The 21,146-nt window shown below is 41.5% G+C and overlaps 1 protein-coding gene across 4 annotated transcripts in view; it reads left to right on the top strand.

Annotated features, from left to right (window-relative positions):
- Positions 1 to 21,040, top strand: part of LOC133609498 (enhancer of polycomb homolog 1-like) — a 62,942-nt gene extending 41,902 nt beyond the window's left edge. For all 4 annotated transcript variants that reach the window (XM_061965108.1, XM_061965109.2, XM_061965107.2 and 1 more), the window contains 4 exons: positions 13,041 to 13,213; positions 13,337 to 13,478; positions 18,713 to 19,067; positions 19,165 to 21,040. In XM_061965108.1, coding sequence (XP_061821092.1) covers positions 13,041 to 13,213; positions 13,337 to 13,478; positions 18,713 to 19,067; positions 19,165 to 19,237 — 743 coding nt within the window. In that variant the 3' untranslated portion in view covers positions 19,238 to 21,040. The remainder of the gene's footprint in view (positions 1 to 13,040; positions 13,214 to 13,336; positions 13,479 to 18,712; positions 19,068 to 19,164) is intronic.
- Positions 21,041 to 21,146: the final 106 nt, after the last annotated feature.

Below are 21,146 nucleotides of genomic sequence, written 5' to 3'. Positions count from 1 at the left end.
TCTCAAAACTATATTATTTTTATTTTTGCCTAAATAAATAAATAATAAATGATAAATGGGTTGTACTTGTATAGCGCTTTTCTACCTTCAAGGTACTCAAAGCGCTTTGACACTACTTCCACATTTACCCATTCACACACACATTCACACACTGATGGAGGGAGCTGCCATGCAAGGCGCTAACCAGCACCCATCAGGAGCAAGGGTGAAGTGTCTTGCTCAGGACACAACGGACATGACGAGGTTGGTACTAGGTGGGGATTGAACCAGGGACCCTCAGGTCGCGCACGGCCACTCTTCCACTGCGCCACGCCGTCCCTATATATACCGTATTTTCCGCACTATAAGGCGCACCAGATTATAAGGCGCACCTTCAATGAATGGCATATTTCAAAACTTTGTTCATATATAAGGCGCACCGGATTATAAGGCACACCTATGCATCCATTAGATGGAGCTGCGCTAAAGGGAATGTCAACAAAACAGTCAGATAGGTCAGTCAAACTTTATTAATAGATTACAAACCAGCGTTCTGACAACTCTGTTCACTCCCAAAATGAATAAACAGCTGTTTTATTTTCCCCGAGGTAAAGTCAGTGACGTGGTGTTTTGTTTATCCTTTAACAACAGCAAGGTATAACATGTAGTGCAACATTTATATCACATAGTGGAGGGGAACTTTTCCCTGATTCAATAAACACATAAAAAACAGTGATACTGTTACGGTAAATTAAACGTTAGTGCAATCACAATACAGTAATACTCGAAATATCGCAGAGCAATAACAATATATCAATAACTCAACGTTAATGTCACACAACACACAAAATAAACGTGTAAAGCTCACTTTATGAAGAATTCCTCATTCACGAATCCCTCGAATTCTTCTTCTTCAGTGTCCGAATTAAACAGTTGGGCGGATACGGCATCCAACATGCCCGGCTCCGTCTCGTCGAAGTCGTCATTAATCGAGTCCGTGTCGCTGCTGCTCTATTCCCGTGTTCTACTGCGTGACTGATTGTCTTAAAGGCCTACTGAAATGCGATTTTCTTATTTAAACGGGGATAGCAGGTCCATTCTATGTGTCATACTTGATCATTTCGCGATATTGCCATATTTTTGCTGAAAGGATTTAGTAGAGAACATCGACGATAAAGTTCACAACTTTTGGTCGCTGATAAAAAAGCCTTGCCTGTACCGGAAGTAGCAGACGAGTAGCGTGACGTCACAGGTTGTGGAGCTCCTCACATCTGCACATTGTTTACAATCATGGCCACCAGCAACGAGAGCGATTCGGACCGAGAAAGCGACGATTTCCCCATTAATTTGAGCGAGGATGAAAGATTTGTGGATGAGGAAAGTGAGAGTGAAGGACTAGAGGGCAGTGGGAGCGATTCAGATAGGGAAGATGCTGTGAGAGGCGGGTGGGACCTGATATTCAGCTGGGAATGACTAAAACAGTAAATAAACACTAGATATATATATATATACTCTATTAGCCACAACACAACCAGGCTTATATTTAATATGCCACAAATTAATCCCGCATAACAAACACCTCCCCCCTCCCGTCCATACAACCTGCCAATACAACTCAAACACCTATACAACACACTCAATCCTACAGCCCAAAGTACCGTTCACCTCCCCAAAGTTCATACAGCACATATATTTCCCCAAAGTCCCCAAAGTTACTTACGTGACATGCACATAGCGGCATGCACGTACGGGCAAGCGATCAAATGTTTGGAAGCCGCAGCTATATGCGTACTCACGGTACCGTGTCTGCGTATACAACTCAAAGTCCTCCTGTTAAGAGTCTCTGTTGTCCCAGTTCTCCACAGGCCAATGGTAAAGCTTGACTGTCATCTTCCGGGAATGTAAACAATGAAACACCGGCTGTGTTATCCAGTCAAGGAGTGCATTCTACAGCGGGGGTGCGTTATCCAGCACAACACCTGCCGCAATACACCGCTTCCCACCTACAGCTTTCTTCTTTGCTGTCTCCATTGTTCATTGAACAAATTGCAAAAGATTCACCAACACAGATGTCCAGAATACTGTGGAATTTTGCGATGAAAACAGACGACTTAATAGCTGGCCACCACGCTGTCCCAAAAAGTCCTCCACAATCCGTGACGTCACGCGCAGGCGTCATCATACCGAGACGTTTTCAGCAGGATATTTCGCGTGAAATTTAAAATTGCACTTTAGTAAGCTAACCCGGCCGTATTGGCATGTGTTGCAATGTTAAGATTTCATCATTGATATATAAACTATCAGACTGCGTGGTCGGTAGTAGTGGGTTTCAGTAGGCTTTTAAGTTTAAATTCTGCGTCGTAAGCGTGTCTCTTAATAGGAGCCATTTTGGGGTCTTTACATAAACAAACAAATGGATATCAAAACGGCACGCCTCGCGCAGTCATATATCCCAGCATGCACCGCGCGCTTCTTCTTCTTCTTCTTCTTCTTCTTCTTCTTCTACGGGGGCGGCTGCTTACCGTAGAAGAAGAAGCGCTTCTTCTTCTATGGGGGAAGAATAAGTTGGCAGCTGTTTACCGTAGTTGCGAGATCTAAACTTTATGAAAATGAAGTTTAGGTTTGTTGTGGCTCAATATTGGTCCATATATAAGGCGCACCAGATTATAAGGCGCACTGTCAGCTTTTAAGAAAATTTTAGGTTTTTAGGGGCGCCTTATAGTGCGGAAAATACGGTATGTTAATCTTCTTCCATTTCAATTTGTAAACGTTTTACTTTTTTTTTTTAATAGATGCACCTACTCAGTGGCCTAGTGGTTAGAGTGTCCGCCCTGAGATCGGTAGGTTGTGAGTTCAAACCCCGGCCGAGTCATACCAAAGACTATAAAAATGGGACCCAATACCTCCCTGCTTGGCACTCAGCATCAAGGGTTGGAATTGGGGGTTAAATCACCATAAATGATTCCCGGGCGCGGCCACCGCTGCTGCCCACTACTCCCCTCACCTCCCAGGGGGTGATCAAGGGTGATGGGTCAAATGCAGAGAATAATTTCGCCACACCTAGTGTGTGTGTGACAATCATTGGTACTTTAACTTTAACTTTAACTTTTAAATTGGTGATTACTTTCCGGTTTATGTGATGTCACGCAAGTTCACTTCCTGTTGAACACACCCCTCCATCTGTTTCAACTTGACACTGTGGAGTTTATATCAATCACTTGTGCAAAGACAGCACATATTTTATGTTTAATGTTAATACTGTATCTTAATTGTTTCGACAGTAGCGTGTTTATACAAGTTTAGATTGGGGTATGACATTTCTTAATGGGTAAAGACCTTGTTTTCATGTTAGCCTTTAAGATAGCTAGCGCTTGTCGGTCCATAATTTTATCAACGTGTGGTTATCAATCACTGTTTTTTGATCATTTAAATTCAATATGGTAATACTAATCACCGGGAGTTATACGGTGGTTATCATTGTTACTGTTTATGTGTATGTAGTACACGGGGCCACAGCTGTTGAAACTGCGATTTTCATTTGCCATTTAATTAAATGACTTATTGAATGTGGGCCCAGGTGTAAAACTGATTGTTTTGACTCCTTATAGCTGGATAGTGTTAGAACTTTGGACAGTTAAGCACAACCTCTTGTATATGCATAACTGCATGTAACTTTTTTGGTTCCAGAAATGGTTGTCCAAGGTGGGGTTTTTGGTCCATTTTAACAATACAAAAGAAGATTCGAGACATGCATGGAATAGAGGCCATTATTTTTTGGGGGGGGTTTCTTTTTAGGAATGGATGTGTTAGGCTCACAACAAAGAAAGGCTTGTGGTTCCAGCACTGTTCAGTAGATGGCATAGTAATTGCTTCGTAACCAGTGGTTGAAATAACGACAGCGTTGTTTTTTCTGGTTACAGGCGTTCTTAATAGTTACTACCGTTATTTTTGGGCTATAGTGCACACCGGTATTAAAGCCACACACACCAAATTTAGAAGAAGTATTTTACATATATATTAGCAGAACCGGACCATAACCCGCAGATATATAACGATACAAAAGATGATGTGAGTGTTTATTTACCGTATTTTCCGCACTATAAGGCGCACCGGATTATTAGCCGCACCTTCTATGAATTACATATTTCATAATTTTGTCCACCAATAAGCCGCCCCGGACTATAAGCCGCGCCTACGCTGCGCTAAAGTGAATGTCAAAAAAACGCTGCGCTAAAGTGAATGTCAAAAAAACAGTCAGATAGTTCAGTCAAACTTTAATAATATATTGAAAACCAGCGTTCTAACAACTCTGTCCCAAAATGTACGCAAATGTGCAATCACAAACATAGTAAAATTCAAAATGGTGTAGAGCAATAAATAGCAACATAATGTTGCTCGAACGTTAATGTCACAACACACAAAATAAACATAGCGCTCACCTTCTGAAGTTATTCTTCATTCGTAAATCCTTCGAATTCTTCGTCTTCGGTGTCCGAATTGAAAAGTTGCGCAAGCGTGGGATCCAAAAATGGCCGGCTCCGCCTCGTCGAAGTCATCGGATTCAGTGTCGCTGTTGTTGTGCAGCAGTTCTGTGAATCCTGCCTTCCGGAAAGCTCGGACCACAGTTGTGACCGAAACTATCTGCCCAGGCATTTACGATCCACTGGCAAATGTTGGCGTATGTCGACCGGCGCTATCTGCCCGTCTTAGTGAAGGTGTGTTCGCCTTCGGAGCTGTGTGAAAAAAGCCACCCGGCCTCTTCGCGTAAACTTCCCTTAACCACTCGCTCATCTTTTCTTCATCCATCCATCCCTTCGAGTTAGCTTTTATGATGACGCCGGCTGGAAAGGTCTCTTTTGGCAAGGTCTTCCTTTTGAATATCACCATGGGTGGAAGTTAGCATGGCAAGCTAGAACCACAGTGAAGGATGACTTCTCATTCCCTGTGGTGCGAATATTCACCGTACGTGCTCCCGTTCCACAGTGCAGTTCACAGGAATATCAGTTGCTGTGAAATACGGTAGTAATCCGTGTGCGGATGGAGAGATTGCGTCTTTTTATGAACCGGATCCTTGTCGCGTAGTAGGAGCCATTTTGTGGTCTTTACAGATGTAAACAGGAAATGAAACGTACGGTGATATCCGCGCGTTTTTTCTTCTTCTTCCGGGGGCGGGTGAAGCGCTTCCTGTTCTATGGGGGCGGGTGCTTTCCTTGGCGGTTGCTTGCGTAGAAGAAGAAGCGCTTCCTGTTCTACCGGGAAAAAAGATGGCGGCTGTTTACCGAAGTTGCGAGATCGAAACTTTATGAAAATTAATCGTAATAAAGCGCACCGGGTTATAAGGCGCACTGTTAGCTTTTGAGAAAATTTGTGGTTTTTAGGTGCGCCTTATAGTGCGGAAAATACGGTACATACCATATTTTTCGGACTATAAGTCGCAGTTTTTTTCATAATTTGGCCGGGCTCCAGTGCGACTTATGTTTTTTTCCTTCATAATTATGTATTTTCGGCAGGTGCGACTTATACTCCGGTGCGACTTATACTCCGGAAAATACGGTACCTTAATTGTGTCTAAACTTTGTGTATAACACGGCAGTAAACCAGCTTATCAAACAAAACAGAAGTCATCGTCATGGACCCACTAGCTGCGGAAGCTCGCTCTCCAATCAGCTAAACACGCAAAAACTCCACATTGACGTATTGGTGAATCTACGAAACTGAAAAAATACAAAAAGAATGCCACTGTAAGTTAATGGTACTAACAGACACTTGTAAACGTGTTAGCATGTTCGCTAATGCTAACGACGCTAGCTTGATTACATTACGATAGCACGTGCAAATATGCATGAAAACACTCCTACAGACATCACACGTGGGACAGTTTGTAAATATGAATTGTTTTAGTTCAATTGTAAAACTTACAAATGTTGCTTGGAGTGACTAAGAATCCTTTCGAGCAGAAATGCTATGACGAATAGTAGAAAAAATGGTATATATAGTACAGGCCAAAAGTTTGAATACACCTCCCCATTCAATGCGTTTTCTTTATTATTAAGTCTATTTACAATGTAGATTGTCACTGAAGGCATCAAAACTATGAATGAACACGTGGAGTTATGTACTTAACAAAGAAAAGTGAAATAACTGAAAACATGTTTTATATTCTAGTTTCTTCAAAATAGACACCCTTTGCTTTGATTACTGCTTTGCACACTCTTGGCATTCTCTCGATGAGCTTCAAGCACATCTGTGAAGTGAAAACCATTTCAGGTGACTACCTCTTGAAGCTCATCGAGAGAATGCCAAGAGTGTGCGAAAAAGTAACCAGAGAATAGGGTGACTATTTTGAAGAAACTAGGATATTTCAGTTATTTCACCTTTTTTTGTTAAGTACATAACTCCACATCTGTTCATTAATAGTTTTGATGCCTTCAGTGACAATCTACAATGTAAATAGTCGTGAAAATAAAGAAAACGCATTGAATGAGGTGTTTCCAAACTTTTGGCCTGTACTCTACATCTGGTTCAAGGCGTGAAACAGGAAACAGCACCACCTGCAGTGAGCAAACTCGTCCAAGAGATGGCGCCATAGCACAAACACTAAAACACATTTTCAGTTTCTCTGCTTCTGTTTTATGAAAACTATTTGTTGACTACAAGACATTATGGCTGTGAAATTAGCCGCACCGTATTATATGCCGCAGGGTTCAAAGCGTAGGAAAAAAAATGTAGCCGCTTATAGTATAGTAATATGGTATTTTTTACATCGCTGTGCCGTTGGTTTTACTGTTAGTGATACATTTCATGTTACTTTCATGGCAGCAATGCACTTGAGCTTTGCTAGACTAACACTGATTCGTAAGGTGAACAGCAGCCAATACTGGCTTTCACTGAGCTATTAACCCAATGTCACGTGCATGAGCGTCACTATACAGAACAATATCCTCATTTAACGACTCACAGAAATGATAGCAGGGTGTGAAACAGGTAAGTAAAACGCACACCAAGACTGTTCAGAGGAACAATGAACGTCATCTACGTTCATTATAAACACACAACTTTAGCAACTGTGTGTTAAGGCGCTTTAACCGTAATCAACAACTATTCACAACTCGTGCATGCTGAGAAACTAGAAGCACTATAGTGACATAAAATTATTATTACGCTATGCTTGTGGCCGAGGCAACACCGTGCACTTGAGCATTATCACCAAAATGTATTCGCGGACGTGGATCGAAGTTTTTGTATTGGATGTTTTAGATGCCATTGGGTATAATGCGATACCAGTTACCGTATTTTTCGGATTATAAGACGCTCCGGAGTATAAGTCGCACCGTCCAAAAATGCATAATAAAGAAGGAAAAAAAACATGTATAAGTCGCACTGGAGTATAAGTCGCATTTTTGGGGGAAATGTATTTGATAAAACCCAACACCAAGAATAGACATTTGAAGGGCAATTTAAAATAAATAAAGAATGGTGAACAACAGGCTGAATAAGTGTACGTTATATGAGGCATAAATAACCAACTGAGAACGTGCCTGGTATGTTAACGTAACATATTATGGTAAGAGTCTTTCAAATAACTATAACATATAGAACATGCTATACGTTTACCAAACAATCTGTCACTCCTAACCGCTAAATCCGATGAAATCTTCTTCCTCGGTGTCGCTTCTAAACAACTCTGCCAAATCCAGAGGTAGACAATGCGCCGCTTCCTCTTCTATCAGTACGTCGCTTACGTCAGAGTCATCGTCGGTTGCAGTTCCAATTATTCCAGCCTTTCTGAATCCGGACAGGATGGTTTCGGTTGTCACTGAAGCCCATGCTTTGTCGATCCATCCAATGACATCCAGAAAAGTGCCATTTTTGTTCAGCCCTTCTCAGTTTTTATAAGTTACCGCCAATGTTGAAATGATACATTTTCATAGGTACGGAAGTAGTAGCAGGTAGCATCTTTTTTTTCACAATGCATTTCTGCCATGACCCGCCCCCGCCAAATTTTTATTGGTTGACGTGTGTGTGTGACGATTGCTGATATACGCCTAGTTTCTTACGTGAATGAGATACAGGTAAAAGCCAGTAAATTAGAATATTTTGAAAAACTTGATTTATTTCAGTAATTGCATTCAAAAGGTGTAACTTGTACATTATATTTATTCATTGCACACAGACTGATGCATTCAAATGTTTATTTCATTTAATTTTGATGATTTGAAGTGGCAACAAATGAAAATCCAAAATTCCGTGTGTCACAAAATTAGAATATTACTTAAGGCTAATACAAAAAAGGGATTTTTAGAAATGTTGGCCAACTGAAAAGTATGAAAATGAAAAATATGAGCATGTACAATACTCAATACTTGGTTGGAGCTCCTTTTGCCTCAATTACTGCGTTAATGCGGCGTGGCATGGAGTCCATGAGTTTCTGGCACTGCTCAGGTGTTATGAGAGCCCAGGTTGCTCTGATAGTGGCCTTCAACTCTTCTGCGTTTTTGGGTCTGGCATTCTGCATCTTCCTTTTCACAATACCCCACAGATTTTCTATGGGGCTAAGGTCAGGGGAGTTGGCGGGCCAATTTAGAACAGAAATACCATGGTCCGTAAACCAGGCACGGGTAGATTTTGCGCTGTGTGCAGGCGCCAAGTCCTGTTGGAACTTGAAATCTCCATCTCCATAGAGCAGGTCAGCAGCAGGAAGCATGAAGTGCTCTAAAACTTGCTGGTAGACGGCTGCGTTGACCCTGGATCTCAGGAAACAGAGTGGACCGACACCAGCAGATGACATGGCACCCCAAACCATCACTGATAGTGGAAACTTTACAGTAGACTTCAGGCAACGTGGATCCTGTGCCTCTCCTGTCTTCCTCCAGACTCTGGGACCTCGATTTCCAAAGGAAATGCAAAATTTGCATGGTTGGGTGATGGTTTGGGGTGCCATGTCATCTGCTGGTGTCGGTCCACTCTGTTTCCTGAGATCCAGGGTCAACGCAGCCGTCTACCAGCAAGTTTTAGAGCACTTCATGCTTCCTGCTGCTGACCTGCTCTATGGAGATGGAGATTTCAAGTTCCAACAGGACTTGGCGCCTGCACACAGCGCAAAATCTACCCGTGCCTGGTTTACAGACCATGGTATTTCTGTTCTAAATTGGCCCGCCAACTCCCCTGACCTTAGCCCCATAGAAAATCTGTGGGGTATTGTGAAAAGGAAGATGCAGAATGCCAGACCCAAAAACGCAGAAGAGTTGAAGGCCACTATCAGAGCAACCTGGGCTCTCATAACACCTGAGCAGTGCCAGAAACTCATCGACTCCATGCCACGCCGCATTAACGCAGTAATTGAGGCAAAAGGAGCTCCGACCAAGTATTGAGTATTGTACATGCTCATATTTTTCATTTTCATACTTTTCAGTTGGCCAACATTTCTAAAAATCCCTTTTTTGTATTAGCCTTAGGTAATATTCTAATTTTGTGACACACGGAATTTTGGATTTTCATTTGTTGCCACTTCAAATCATCAAAATTAAATGAAATAAACATTTGAATGCATCAGTCTGTGTGCAATGAATAAATATAATGTACAAGTTACACCTTTTGAATGCAATTACTGAAATCAAGTTTTTCAAAATATTCTAATTTACTGGCTTTTACCTGTAAATAATATTATTTGATATTTTACGGTAATGTGTTAATAATTTCACACACAAGTCGCTCCAGAGTATAAGTCGCACCCCCGGCCAAACTATGAAAAAAACTGCGACTTATAATCCGAAAAATACGGTATATTTTTGCTGATATCGCACCGGGACATCGCTATAAAAATGGGACCCATTACCTCCCTGCTTGGCACTCAGCATCAAGGGTTGGAATAGGGGGGTTAAATCACCAAAATGATTCCCGAGCGCGGCCACCGCTGCTGCTCACTGCTCCCCTCACCTCTCAGGGGGTGAACAAGGGGATGGATCAAATGCAGAGGACAAATTTCACCACACCTAGTGTGTGTGTGTGTGTGTGTGTGTGTGTGTGTGTGTGTGTGTGTGTGTGTGTGTGTGTGTGTGTGTGTGTGTGTGTGTGTGTGTGTGTGTGTGTGTGTGTGTGTGTGTGTGTGTGTGTGTGTGTGTGTGTGTGTGTGTGTGTGTGTGTGTGTGTGTGTGTGTGTGTGTGTGTGTGTGTGTGTGTGAGTGTGAGAGAGACAATCATCGGTACATTAACTAACTTCATTGTTACCGAACAGTAGCAACACGCAGTGAACAAATTGAACAGGAGCTGCTGTCAGTCACATCTCATGCGAGTCACTGCACACGCAGACTGCTAGACTAACTTCACTGTCAGATGCTCGTCGCACACTCTGTCACATGTTACATTTTCCCCTCTAAATAATCATGAAACGTAAGGAAAGTAACAATTACTTTCCCTCCTAATTAATTACATTTACTAAGGAATAGGGATGTCCGATATTATCGGCCGATAAATGCTTTAAAATGTAATATCGGAAATTATCGGTATCGGTTTCAAAATTATCGGTATCGGTTTCAAGAAGTAAAATGTATGACTTTTTAAAACGCCGCTGTGTACACGGACGTAGGGAGAAGTACAGAGCGCCAATTAACCTTAAAGGCACTGCCTTTGCGTGCCGGCCCAGTCACATAATATCTACGGCTTTTCACACACACAAGTGAATAAAATGCATACTTGGTAAACAGCCATACAGGTCACACTGAGGGTGGCCGTATAAACAACTTTAACACTGTTACAAATATGCGCCACACTGTGAACCCACACCAAACAAGAATGACAAACACATTTCGGGAGAACATCCGCACCGTAACACAACATAAACACAACAGAACAAATACCCAGAACCCCTTGCAGCACTAACTCTTCCGGGACGCTACAATATACACCCCCTACGCCCCCGTCCTCATGCTCTCTCAGGGAGAGCATGTCCCAAATTCCAAGCTGCTGTTTTGAGGCATGTTAAAAAAAAAAAGCACTTTGTGACTTCAATTATAAATATGGCAGTGCCACGTTGGCATTTTTTCCCATAACTTGAGTTGATTTATTTTGGAAAACCTTCTTACATTGTTTAATGCATCCAGTGGAGCATCACAACAAAATTAGGCAAAAAAAAAATTAATGTGTGTTAATTCCACGACTGTATATATCGGTATCGGTTGATATCGGAATCGGTAATTAAGAGTTGGACAATCTCGGGATATCGTCAAAAAAGCCATTATCGGACATCTCTACTAAGGAATAATTTTTTTAATTCAATTAGTAACTTTAATGACTTTGAAAGTACATTTCCCAACACTATTCATAATACATGTCATGTGCACATACCACAGCTGACTTGGTCGCGCATTACATTTCTGTTCATCAATACAGTGATATATTGGCCTTGTACATTATCTTTAAAATCAGCGCACACTTCATGAAGCCGAGGAACTGAAAATTTTAGGTTTTTTATGCGCGTGTGCATGTAATAACCTGCACTAGGGCTGGGCGATATGGTGAAAAACTATCACTATATAAGTGTTTAATGTCTCGTGGCAGCTCCCTCCATCAGTGTGTGAATGTGGAAATAGTGTCAAAGCGCTTTGAGTACCTTGAAAGTCAAAAAGCGCTATACAAGTATAACCCATTTACCATTTAATATCGGTCGTTATTGGTAATTATTTATATTTTTTATGTCCTATCGAAAATAAGGACCAGGGAGAAAATATATTAAATGTAAGTATTTTTGTTTAAAATGTAACCTTCCTCTGATTATAATCCCCTCAGCTATCAAGGCAGAAAGAAAATGTCAACACAACCATGGAAAATAATAAGTGTAAACAAAAATCTGAAATCACATCACAAAAGTTAACAATAACCTCTTGAAATTAAGGTGAAAAAAATATGGACTATGTAAGAAATCCTTAATAAAGTGTAACAATATAGTGCAAAGTGTGAAAATGTAAGCCTAGAGAATTCTGACAACTATTTTCTGCAGGTTTAGTGCCAGGAAGTTACGGATGTGCTCTAAAGTGTGGTATTACCGGTCATGGTGGGGCCTTAGCATAATTTACAGACCACATTGGTCTGACTAAGGTCCGTGTGAATAAATGAATAAATAAAAAATAGAAATATATTGTGGAGGTGACTTTTCCTGTTTTATTGACAATGTATTCGCTCTCTTTAGCAATCATTTTTACTTTCACTTCTTACTCACTTACCTCACAACTTCCGGTTTATTCCGACGACAGGGGGGGCCGATCGAACACATTTTGTATTTGTATCGATTGTGTCTACTGCGGTATATTTTAATATGATTTTATCGCCCAGCCCTAAGCTGTACGCATGAGCGTCCATTGCTTCACAAAATAAACCAATGCCTACAAATCAAAATAACTTAAGACTTAGACTTAGTTAGACTTCCTTTTTATTGTCATTCAAATTTGAACTTCACAGTACAGATAAGATTAAAATTTTGTTGCATTAGCTCATGGTAGTGCAGGATTAAAAAAGGTGCAGATATAAATAAATAGATTACTGTACAGATAAATATATTGCACTGTTGCATATGCATCCACGTTTATGGATGTAATGCTCTGTTGTTAAAAGAATGAGATGACATCTCACATTTCTTATTACACTAACCAAAAAGCCATCCGCAGTTTTGCTCCTTGCCAATTATGCAAACTACATGATGCGTGATTTACACTCCCCTCTTTGAGAATATTAAAGTGGCCCACACATCCTTCTATTTTTCTGACACCCCTGGTTTACATCCTCGTAGCAGTGACGCAAGGAAGGCACTGTTTATTATTTATCACATACTTATCGTGGGTCTCACTCTGACGTAATGAAATGCTCCTGCTTCATTCATCTTGAGTGCGTCTCTGGAGACCAGCTGCTGTATGATTGGAAGATTGCACTCCAGATGACAGCATGTTCACACTGGCTTCATGCATCTTAATGCCACGAGATGCACCGCAGTCGGACATGCCCGGAATGCTTGATAAGCTCATGTTTGTACACATCCGGCTTTTGACTGGCGTCGTCTTTGCCCGCTGCAGTGTTGACGGTGGAGCAGTACCAGCAGCACCAAGAGCAGCTGGCCGTCATGCAGAAGCAGCAGCTGGAGCAGAGCCAACAGAGACGACAGCAGCAGCAGCCGCAACAACAACAGCAGCAGCTGCCGCAGAAAATACAACACGCCAACAACTCCATGAGCGCCGCCAACCCGCTGGTGAGTCAGGTGTTTGTCCCGTCATGCTCGCTATTACCTGTCGTGACCTCACTCACCAGAAGAAACCTGGGGGTAGTGAGCGATATTAACACCACCGTACTGAAGCACTCCTACTCTATCCAGATCCTGGTGTCCAAGACGTTGGACCAAGCAAGCGCCCAGTTTGCCGCCTCCGCTCTTGTCACTGCTGACCAGCTGCTGGCCTTCAAGTCCAAAGAGGAGCTGGTGCTGGCGAGCGGCGTCAACGGCGTCTTGGGCAGCGCAGGTATGTATTATTATAAGTAGGGATGTCCGATAATATCGGACTGCCGATATTATCGGCCAATAAATGCTTTAAAATGTAATATCGGAAATTATCTGCATCGGTTTCAAAATTATCGGTATCGGTTTCAAAAAGTAAAATTTATGACTTTTTAAAACGCCGCTGTGGACACGGAAGTAGGGAGAAGTTCAGAGCGCCAATAAACCTTAAAGGCACTTCCTTTGCGTGCCGGCCCAGTCACATAATACCTACAGCTTTTCACACACAGAAGTGAATGCCAAGCATACTTGGCCAACAGCAGTGTTGGGACTAACGCGTTACAAAGTACTGTAACGCCGTTAGTTTCGGCGGTAACTAGTAATCTAACGCGTTATTTTTTATATTCAGTAACTCAGTTACCGTTACTACATGATGCGTTACTGCGTTATTTTACGTTATTTTTCATGTAGTATCGGCTAGAAACTGAGAAGATCTGAGTGTGTTTTATTGCAGCGCTGCGGTGGGAAAGAAAAGGCGTGCTTTGTGTGGGTGGGGTGGGGGGAACTCCCATACCGCAGTTGAGGAGCGCAGGGGAGACGTTCCTCCAGGGCCTATGTACGTCTTCACAACCTTCTCTTTACAGCTGAGGGTGAATGACGAGACCGGCGGTTTGTTGCAACTTTGTGACTTTATTGGACGCAGCCATCCACCAAGCTAGAACACCTGCACGCACTTACTGTCGCCGCTCGCTCACCTCTCTCGCCCACTCACTCACTGACGTCACTCACCTCACATGCTGTCACATCTTAAAGGGACACACACACACATACGCTACTCTCATAACAACTAACAAGACATCATGGCGAAGCCAGAAGTCGAGTTTTTTAACATGGAGACATTCTCAATACTTTTCTTTTGTCGAGCACAAAGAAAATAACATTTTAGTTAAATGTAAGTTGTGTCTTGGATCAAAGATCCTATCTACTTAAAGTTAAAGGGCCATTATGTTGCAGCTATTTAAAATAGTTTTGTCAATTTGTTCTGGCCTGAAATAAATTGGCCCTTTGAAACATATCTTTGTTTTTGTGTGTTGTATGTAGACCACATTGCTTTTTGAGTTCAGTGATGCAAATGCATGTCAAGTTGATCAACAGATTGTATTATTCTCCAGTACAATAACAGTACTGAAATGAAAGCTAAAAGGGCATTAATGGGAGCCTTAAAAAAAGGGGAAAAAAATAAGTAACTAAATAGTTACTTTTCACAGTAACGCATTACTTTTTGGTGTAAGTAACTGAGTTAGTAAGTGAGTTACTTTTGAAATAAAGTAACTAGTAACTGTAACTAGTTACTGGTTTTCAGTAACTAACCCAACACTGGTCAACAGCCATACAGGTCACACTGAGGGTGGCCGTATAAACAACTTTAGCACTGTTACAAATATGCGCCACACTGTGAACCCGCACCAAACAAGAATGACAAACACATTTCAGGAGAACATCCGCACCGTAACACAACAGAACAAATACCCAGAACCCCTTGCACCACTAACTCTTCCGAGACGCTACAATATACACCCCCACCCACCTCAACCCCGCCCCCCCAACCCCGCCCACCTCAACCTCCTCATGCATGTCCCAAATTCCAAGCTGCTGTTTTGAGCGTTGTTAAAAAAAAAGAATGCACTTTGTGACTTCAATAATAAATATGGCAGTGCCATGTTGGCATTTTTTTCCATAACTTAACCAGCGGGGCATCACAACAAAATTAGGCATAATAATTTGTTAATTCCTCGACTCTATACATCGATATCGGAATCTGTAATTAAGAGTTTGACAATATCGAATATCGGCAAAAAAGCCATCATCGGACATCTCTAATTATAAGTATCCTAATTATGTATTTCCAAATGTTTCTAACGAACTGCAAAGATCGCTCCTTGACAGTTACATTTCACAATAGACACCTTCACACCTAGTGTGTGTGTGACAATCATTGGTACGTTTTTCATTGTGGAACAAAACACACTTAATCCACAGAGTCAAAAGAAAGACGCACCATTAATTTAATGCCATCACGGTACAATAAGCAGAATAGAAATTGTAAATGCTCAACCGTGTAACTACAGAAATGTGAGTGCATACTGTTAATTAGAGACGTGACGTTTGCGAACAAATAGTCTTTTGAATGGCTCTTTTAAAGTAGCCGCAGAGTGGAAAAACAAGTTGCCTCTCTATCGAAGCTATTATATATATCTGATTTATGACACTGAAAGACTTCCAAAGTTTGCAAGTAAATAGATATGATCAAAACAGTCATTTTGAGAGTTAATGAGCAACCCAGTCATGTGATCCGTGACTTACAAGGAGCAACAACAGATCCCCTCCCCATCAACAACAATGCTAATCATGCAGATTTTGTGAGCGCCATTATTCATTACTTTGGGAAAAATGATGATCCAGAATTGTATATTTTTGAGCCCGAACACAAAGAGGATAAGTAATAAGTTTTAAGAAGATGAGTGCTAAACCAATGCAGCTTTATTGAAACACTATAGCATTAGCATTCTGACTAGGTGAAAAAACATACAAACTAATCATAAAAAACAAACACACAACGGATGTATTTTTTTTTTTTTATGCATTGTTAATAGTAAATAAATGTGATCAAGTCTGCTTACAATGTAGCCTGTAGGAGTTGCTCTATTCTGCCTAGAAAGCCCTTAAAATACATCTAAACACCTCCAATAATGTTTTATATACATGATGTAAGTATATATGTAATATAGTAACAGGCACAATTATAATAACATTAAATATTTACATGTTTTGCTCATTTTAAGCATACGCGGCACATTTTCTTTTCTTTTTTTTTTTTACTATATCACTGATTACTCAATGCAGACTTCATGAGAGCCAACAAACATAATAAAACATCACTTACTGTGCAATGTCTGCTGTCATTAGGATGCCGACTGCTAGGATGTTCATATATTCCCATTTAGATTTAGAAGAATGACTCATAATCTTCACGAAGAAAAGGGTGGAACCAAGCGTCTTTTTGTGTCGTTCTCGCTATTTGCGGGTCTAAATTGGCTGTCAAAGTGTACCAACTCGTCGGAATACATCCTCATTCTTAAACTATCCAGGTGTGAGACATGGTTTATGATCTACAATAAAGTTTGACGAGGAAGCAGCTGATCAGTGGATCATGTCAACATTGGCATGCAAGCTTGTGATCACGGCATCGCTATAAATAGTTTGTCTTCGTCAGCGCTTATAATAACAATATCACTAATACTTTGTTAATAATTAAGTCATGAAATGTAAATGGAGTATTGTTGGCGCTTTTTGGATGTTTTTTATTGGGTTTTATGGGCGGAATATAGGACCTCCCAGCGGACTTTAATTTGTTTATTTACGAGTTAGAATGCATTAAAATAAATACATCCTACTACCCCGTCTTTCATGATGATTGCGAATGATAGGCGACATTCCCCAAAAAGTGCAGTTCCCCTTTAAAGCCATTTCCATGCAACAATTAAAAGGAGCTTTTCTAACCTGTAACCTGTTTTGAAAAACCTTCATTGTTATTATACCATATATTGCGAGAATCGTTTTTTATCGAGAATTGATTCTGAATCAAATCGTTGCTCCAGGAATCACATTCAAATAATTCAATAAATAAAGAGTCCAAACATTCACATTCCAACTAAATGTCATATTTGCGAGTGTATGTATGTGTATGTATGTATATATATATATATATATATATACGTGTGTGTGTATGTCAGTGACGTGCGGTGAGGTTCATGACTGGTGAGGCACTGACTTCATCACAGTCAGATTTACAAACATATGAACCCTAAAGAGTATCTTATTCACCATTTGATTGGCAGCAGTTAACGGGTTATGTTTAAAAGCTCATACCAGCATTCTTCCCTGTTTGGCACTCAGCATCAAGGCTTGGAATTGGGGGTTAAATCACCAACAATTATTCCCGGGCGCGGCGCCGCTGCTGCCCACTGCTCCCCTCACATCCCAGGGGGTGAGCAAGGGGATGGGTCAAATGCAGAGGACAAATTTCACCACACCTAGTGTGTGTGTGTGTGTGTGTGACAATCATTGGTACTTTAACTTAACTTTAACTTTACACATACAAACTGTGTACACAAAAAAGCACATTTAATTAAAAAAAACGTTATTATGGTCTTACCTTTACTTATAAGTGCGGGAACAGTGGTGTTCGTGTTGGAGGAGTTGTGAATGAATGAAATATGAAATCCGTGCTGCAGTCTGCAGGTGTACCTAATGTTGTGTCCCTGCAGTCGTTCACGGCTCCTCCGGCGCGAGCATTGTTGTTTTTGCACTTTCTGGCGTCTTGTTAAGTGACTTTTTTTGGGTGGATTCGGTCTTGCACGTGGAGGGTTTGGGTGTGGGCTTTGGTTGGTGTGGCGCTCCCGTCGGGGGGTGCAGTGTGCGGCGGAGGTGCAATAACCGGCACCAGGAGGCGGGATTACGCGTGCCTCACACACTGTGTCATTGCAGCAGTTTTATGATTGCTCAGCACATGAAATACGTTACACACATACAGTTGTTGACAAAATACACTGTACATTATATACCTCAGCTAACTAAACTATGGAAATGTATAATATAGTTCATATAGCAATACGGTCTCACTGCACAGCAGGCCAGCAGTTAGCCGAGTCCGCAATCCATGTTGAGGCACAACTGAGTGACGTGCCTCAACTGGCTGCTGATCACCGCATCGTCTCTTCTCAGTATTTGAACGGCAAATGTGTAAATTCAGCGATTTTGAATAAAAATAATCTAAAACTGGTGAAGTTAAATGGAAAATAACTTTATAGTATAATCACTGGATACATATAACAATTTAATTAATTTGTTTTCTTTTTACATTTTTTTTCTTTCCATGATGGCCTCTAGTGACCGCACGTCACTGGTGTATGTGTATATATATATATATATATACACATACACACACGTGTGTGTGTGTGTGTGTGTGTGTGTGTGTGTGTATATATATATATATATATATATACACACACACTCGCAAATATGACATTTAGTAGGAATGTGAATGTTTGGACTCTGAATTATTCGAATTTGATTCCTGCAGCAACGATTCGATTCAGAATCAATTCTCGATGTATATATTTGTTGTCTGGATCTTGCTGTTGTACACAATGTTGTATTATCCAGCACTTGACATGGACATTTGTCTCCTGTTGACAGCTGTTTTCAAAGGTCTGCACCTGTGCAACGCCGCTGCCCCGCCCGCCGCCCCCGCCTTCCTCCAGCCCTCCCCCCAGCCGGCCAACCCTCCATCCGCCAACGCCGCCCCGGCCGTCTCCCTCTCCTCCGTCCCGGCGCTCGGCATCTTAGGGTGCAACGCCGCCACCCCCGCCTCCACTCAGGTCCTCATCGGGAACAACATATGTCTGAGCGTCCCTTCGGGCCCCGGACTGGCCGGGCGCCACCTGCCCCGCGCCCTATCCGGCGTGCCGCCCTCTGCCTTAAAACTGTCCACCACCACCAACCTGCAGAAGCCCAAAGTGTCCTCAACGCCGGCCATGGACATGAACTCGAGGTGAAACTGAAGCCTGAAACGTTGCATTAAGTTTCACTCCTACTTCTTTTTTTTTTTAATAATCTTGCTAACATCTGTGACATGTTGGTGTTTCCAGGGAGAACCACGAGGAGGACAAGCCGTCCCTAAGCAGTATAGCAGACAACACAGTGGCCATGGAAGTGACGTAGCGGCCTCGAAGGGGCGGAGTCTACTATTTCTTTGTTTAGGTGCTGTGCATCGTAGCGTAGTAGGGGGATGCAAAAAAGGGACTGCCAGGATGTGACAAGCCGTTCTCATCCTTTTTATTGAAAAACGTTTTTGTTACCGTGTGGAAAGTGTACATTGTGAATATACGGCAAAAATGAATATGTGTACAGTAACATATTTGTACATATTACTTGAAAAAAAAGAAGAAAACAACTGTCCGTTTGTGATGTTTTGCACTTGGGAGTCAAAAGCGGGAGAAAAAAAGTGTGTGTGTTGAGTGAGTGAGTTGTATAGAGAAGTTTTATCACGTGCATGGTGCGAGCTGCTGCTTTGATCTATTTATTATTGTGCCGTGTTTACACTTTTTTTTAAAATTATTTGTACACTGTACCTTTTTTTTTGTTTTGTTTTGTTTGCTTCCTGTGCTCTTGTACACGTTAGCTAGCTGCAGACTCCCGGGTGTCTGTCTACAACACAAATCAAGCCCCCACACTCCCCCACCCTGTGCCATGAGGGCAGAGGTGTCCAAACGTCTTCTCCCGAGGGCCGCATACACAATATTCTAAGAATACATTAGTTGTCAAAGATGCTAAAACCTAATATAATGTAGGTCAATATATGCTAAACTGAATGCAAATTAGCCTCATATTTAATATCTTTCTCAGGGCAACTGGATTGTTCAGATGGACATGCATCATCAGTTCATGCTCTGAGATAGGGCAACTCTAGTCTGACAGGATTGTGCAGTATGCAAAGTATTTATCCTCTAAGAGTGGGGACATTCCCAGACATGATTTTTCTTCATTGTGGTCTAAAACCACTTGTGTGGGCATGTCCTACTAAATACTTTAAATCCTGCACCATCCTGTCAGACTAAAGAGAATACAATGGCCTGGATGAATAAGAGTATTCAGACATTAATATATCTCTTTAGAATGAGTTATTTTTTAGCATATACTGAATGCCCAATCACATTTTGGACACTGCTGCAGTAGGGTCAGGAGGAAAAATGGCTGTTGGTTGGGGTGGAGGAGCAGGGGGACTTTGGCCGTTGTCCCAAATAATACGTAACAAAACAGGGATGAAGTCTCTTCCCAGAAGCCTTTGCTGCTTCGTATTAAAGCACTATTTTTGTGATGTTTTGTTGTTTTTTTGATAAAAATGCTGCTTTTTGTATTTTTGGTTTTAAGGGGTTGGTCCTTCATTTTCATGCAATTGGAGTCCCCTTCTTTTTTTTTTCTTTTTTTTTTAACCCTCACTAAAAAAATTTTGTACAACAAAAAGTTATTTTTGTAATTTTTGTTTCCTTGTGGTAAACTTGATTGTAAGCTTTTCAAACGTCATCGTTCGGTTCTGTCAGGTAACAAGGGAGGCCAGAGAGCAGTATGTGTTTCATCATTCCAGGTTTTAAAGAGGGAAAAAATGCTAAATGGCAGCAAGGGGGTGGGAGGGGGGAATGCAGAGGGGTCGTGACCTTCTTACCCCCCCTTGTTTTCTTTTTTACTTTTTTTTTTTTTTTTTGGTATGGAAAAAACAATCTCCAGATGGCTGCAAGGCCAAAAACCACAAGTATTTTTGGGTGCCTTCCTTTTGGGGAAATGACATGTCATCTCTTCTGTGAAGAGTCCGGCACAAAGGCAGCATTACTTAGTAGTGCTCGTGGTCTTTGTGGTGTATCCTTGAGGTTTACTTGTCCCACCTGGAGGCTGAAAAGATGAAAAAAAAAAAACAATGTGACAATTCTCATTAAAATAAGACAATAAAGCCCAGGGCATTAAATGTGACCGCCAATGACTTCCTTTCATGATTGTGTGTGGGAATACCTGATGTATGAGTAACAATATTTATGGCTCTTTGAAGGGAACTGGATCTTGAGCCGTGCCTTTCATA

Source organism: Nerophis lumbriciformis, linkage group LG07 (genome assembly GCF_033978685.3).
Source record: "Nerophis lumbriciformis linkage group LG07, RoL_Nlum_v2.1, whole genome shotgun sequence".
NCBI lineage: Eukaryota > Metazoa > Chordata > Actinopteri > Syngnathiformes > Syngnathidae > Nerophis > Nerophis lumbriciformis.
The sequence above is the reverse complement of the archived record's forward strand: the minus strand, read 5'-3'. Positions and strand labels throughout refer to the sequence as shown.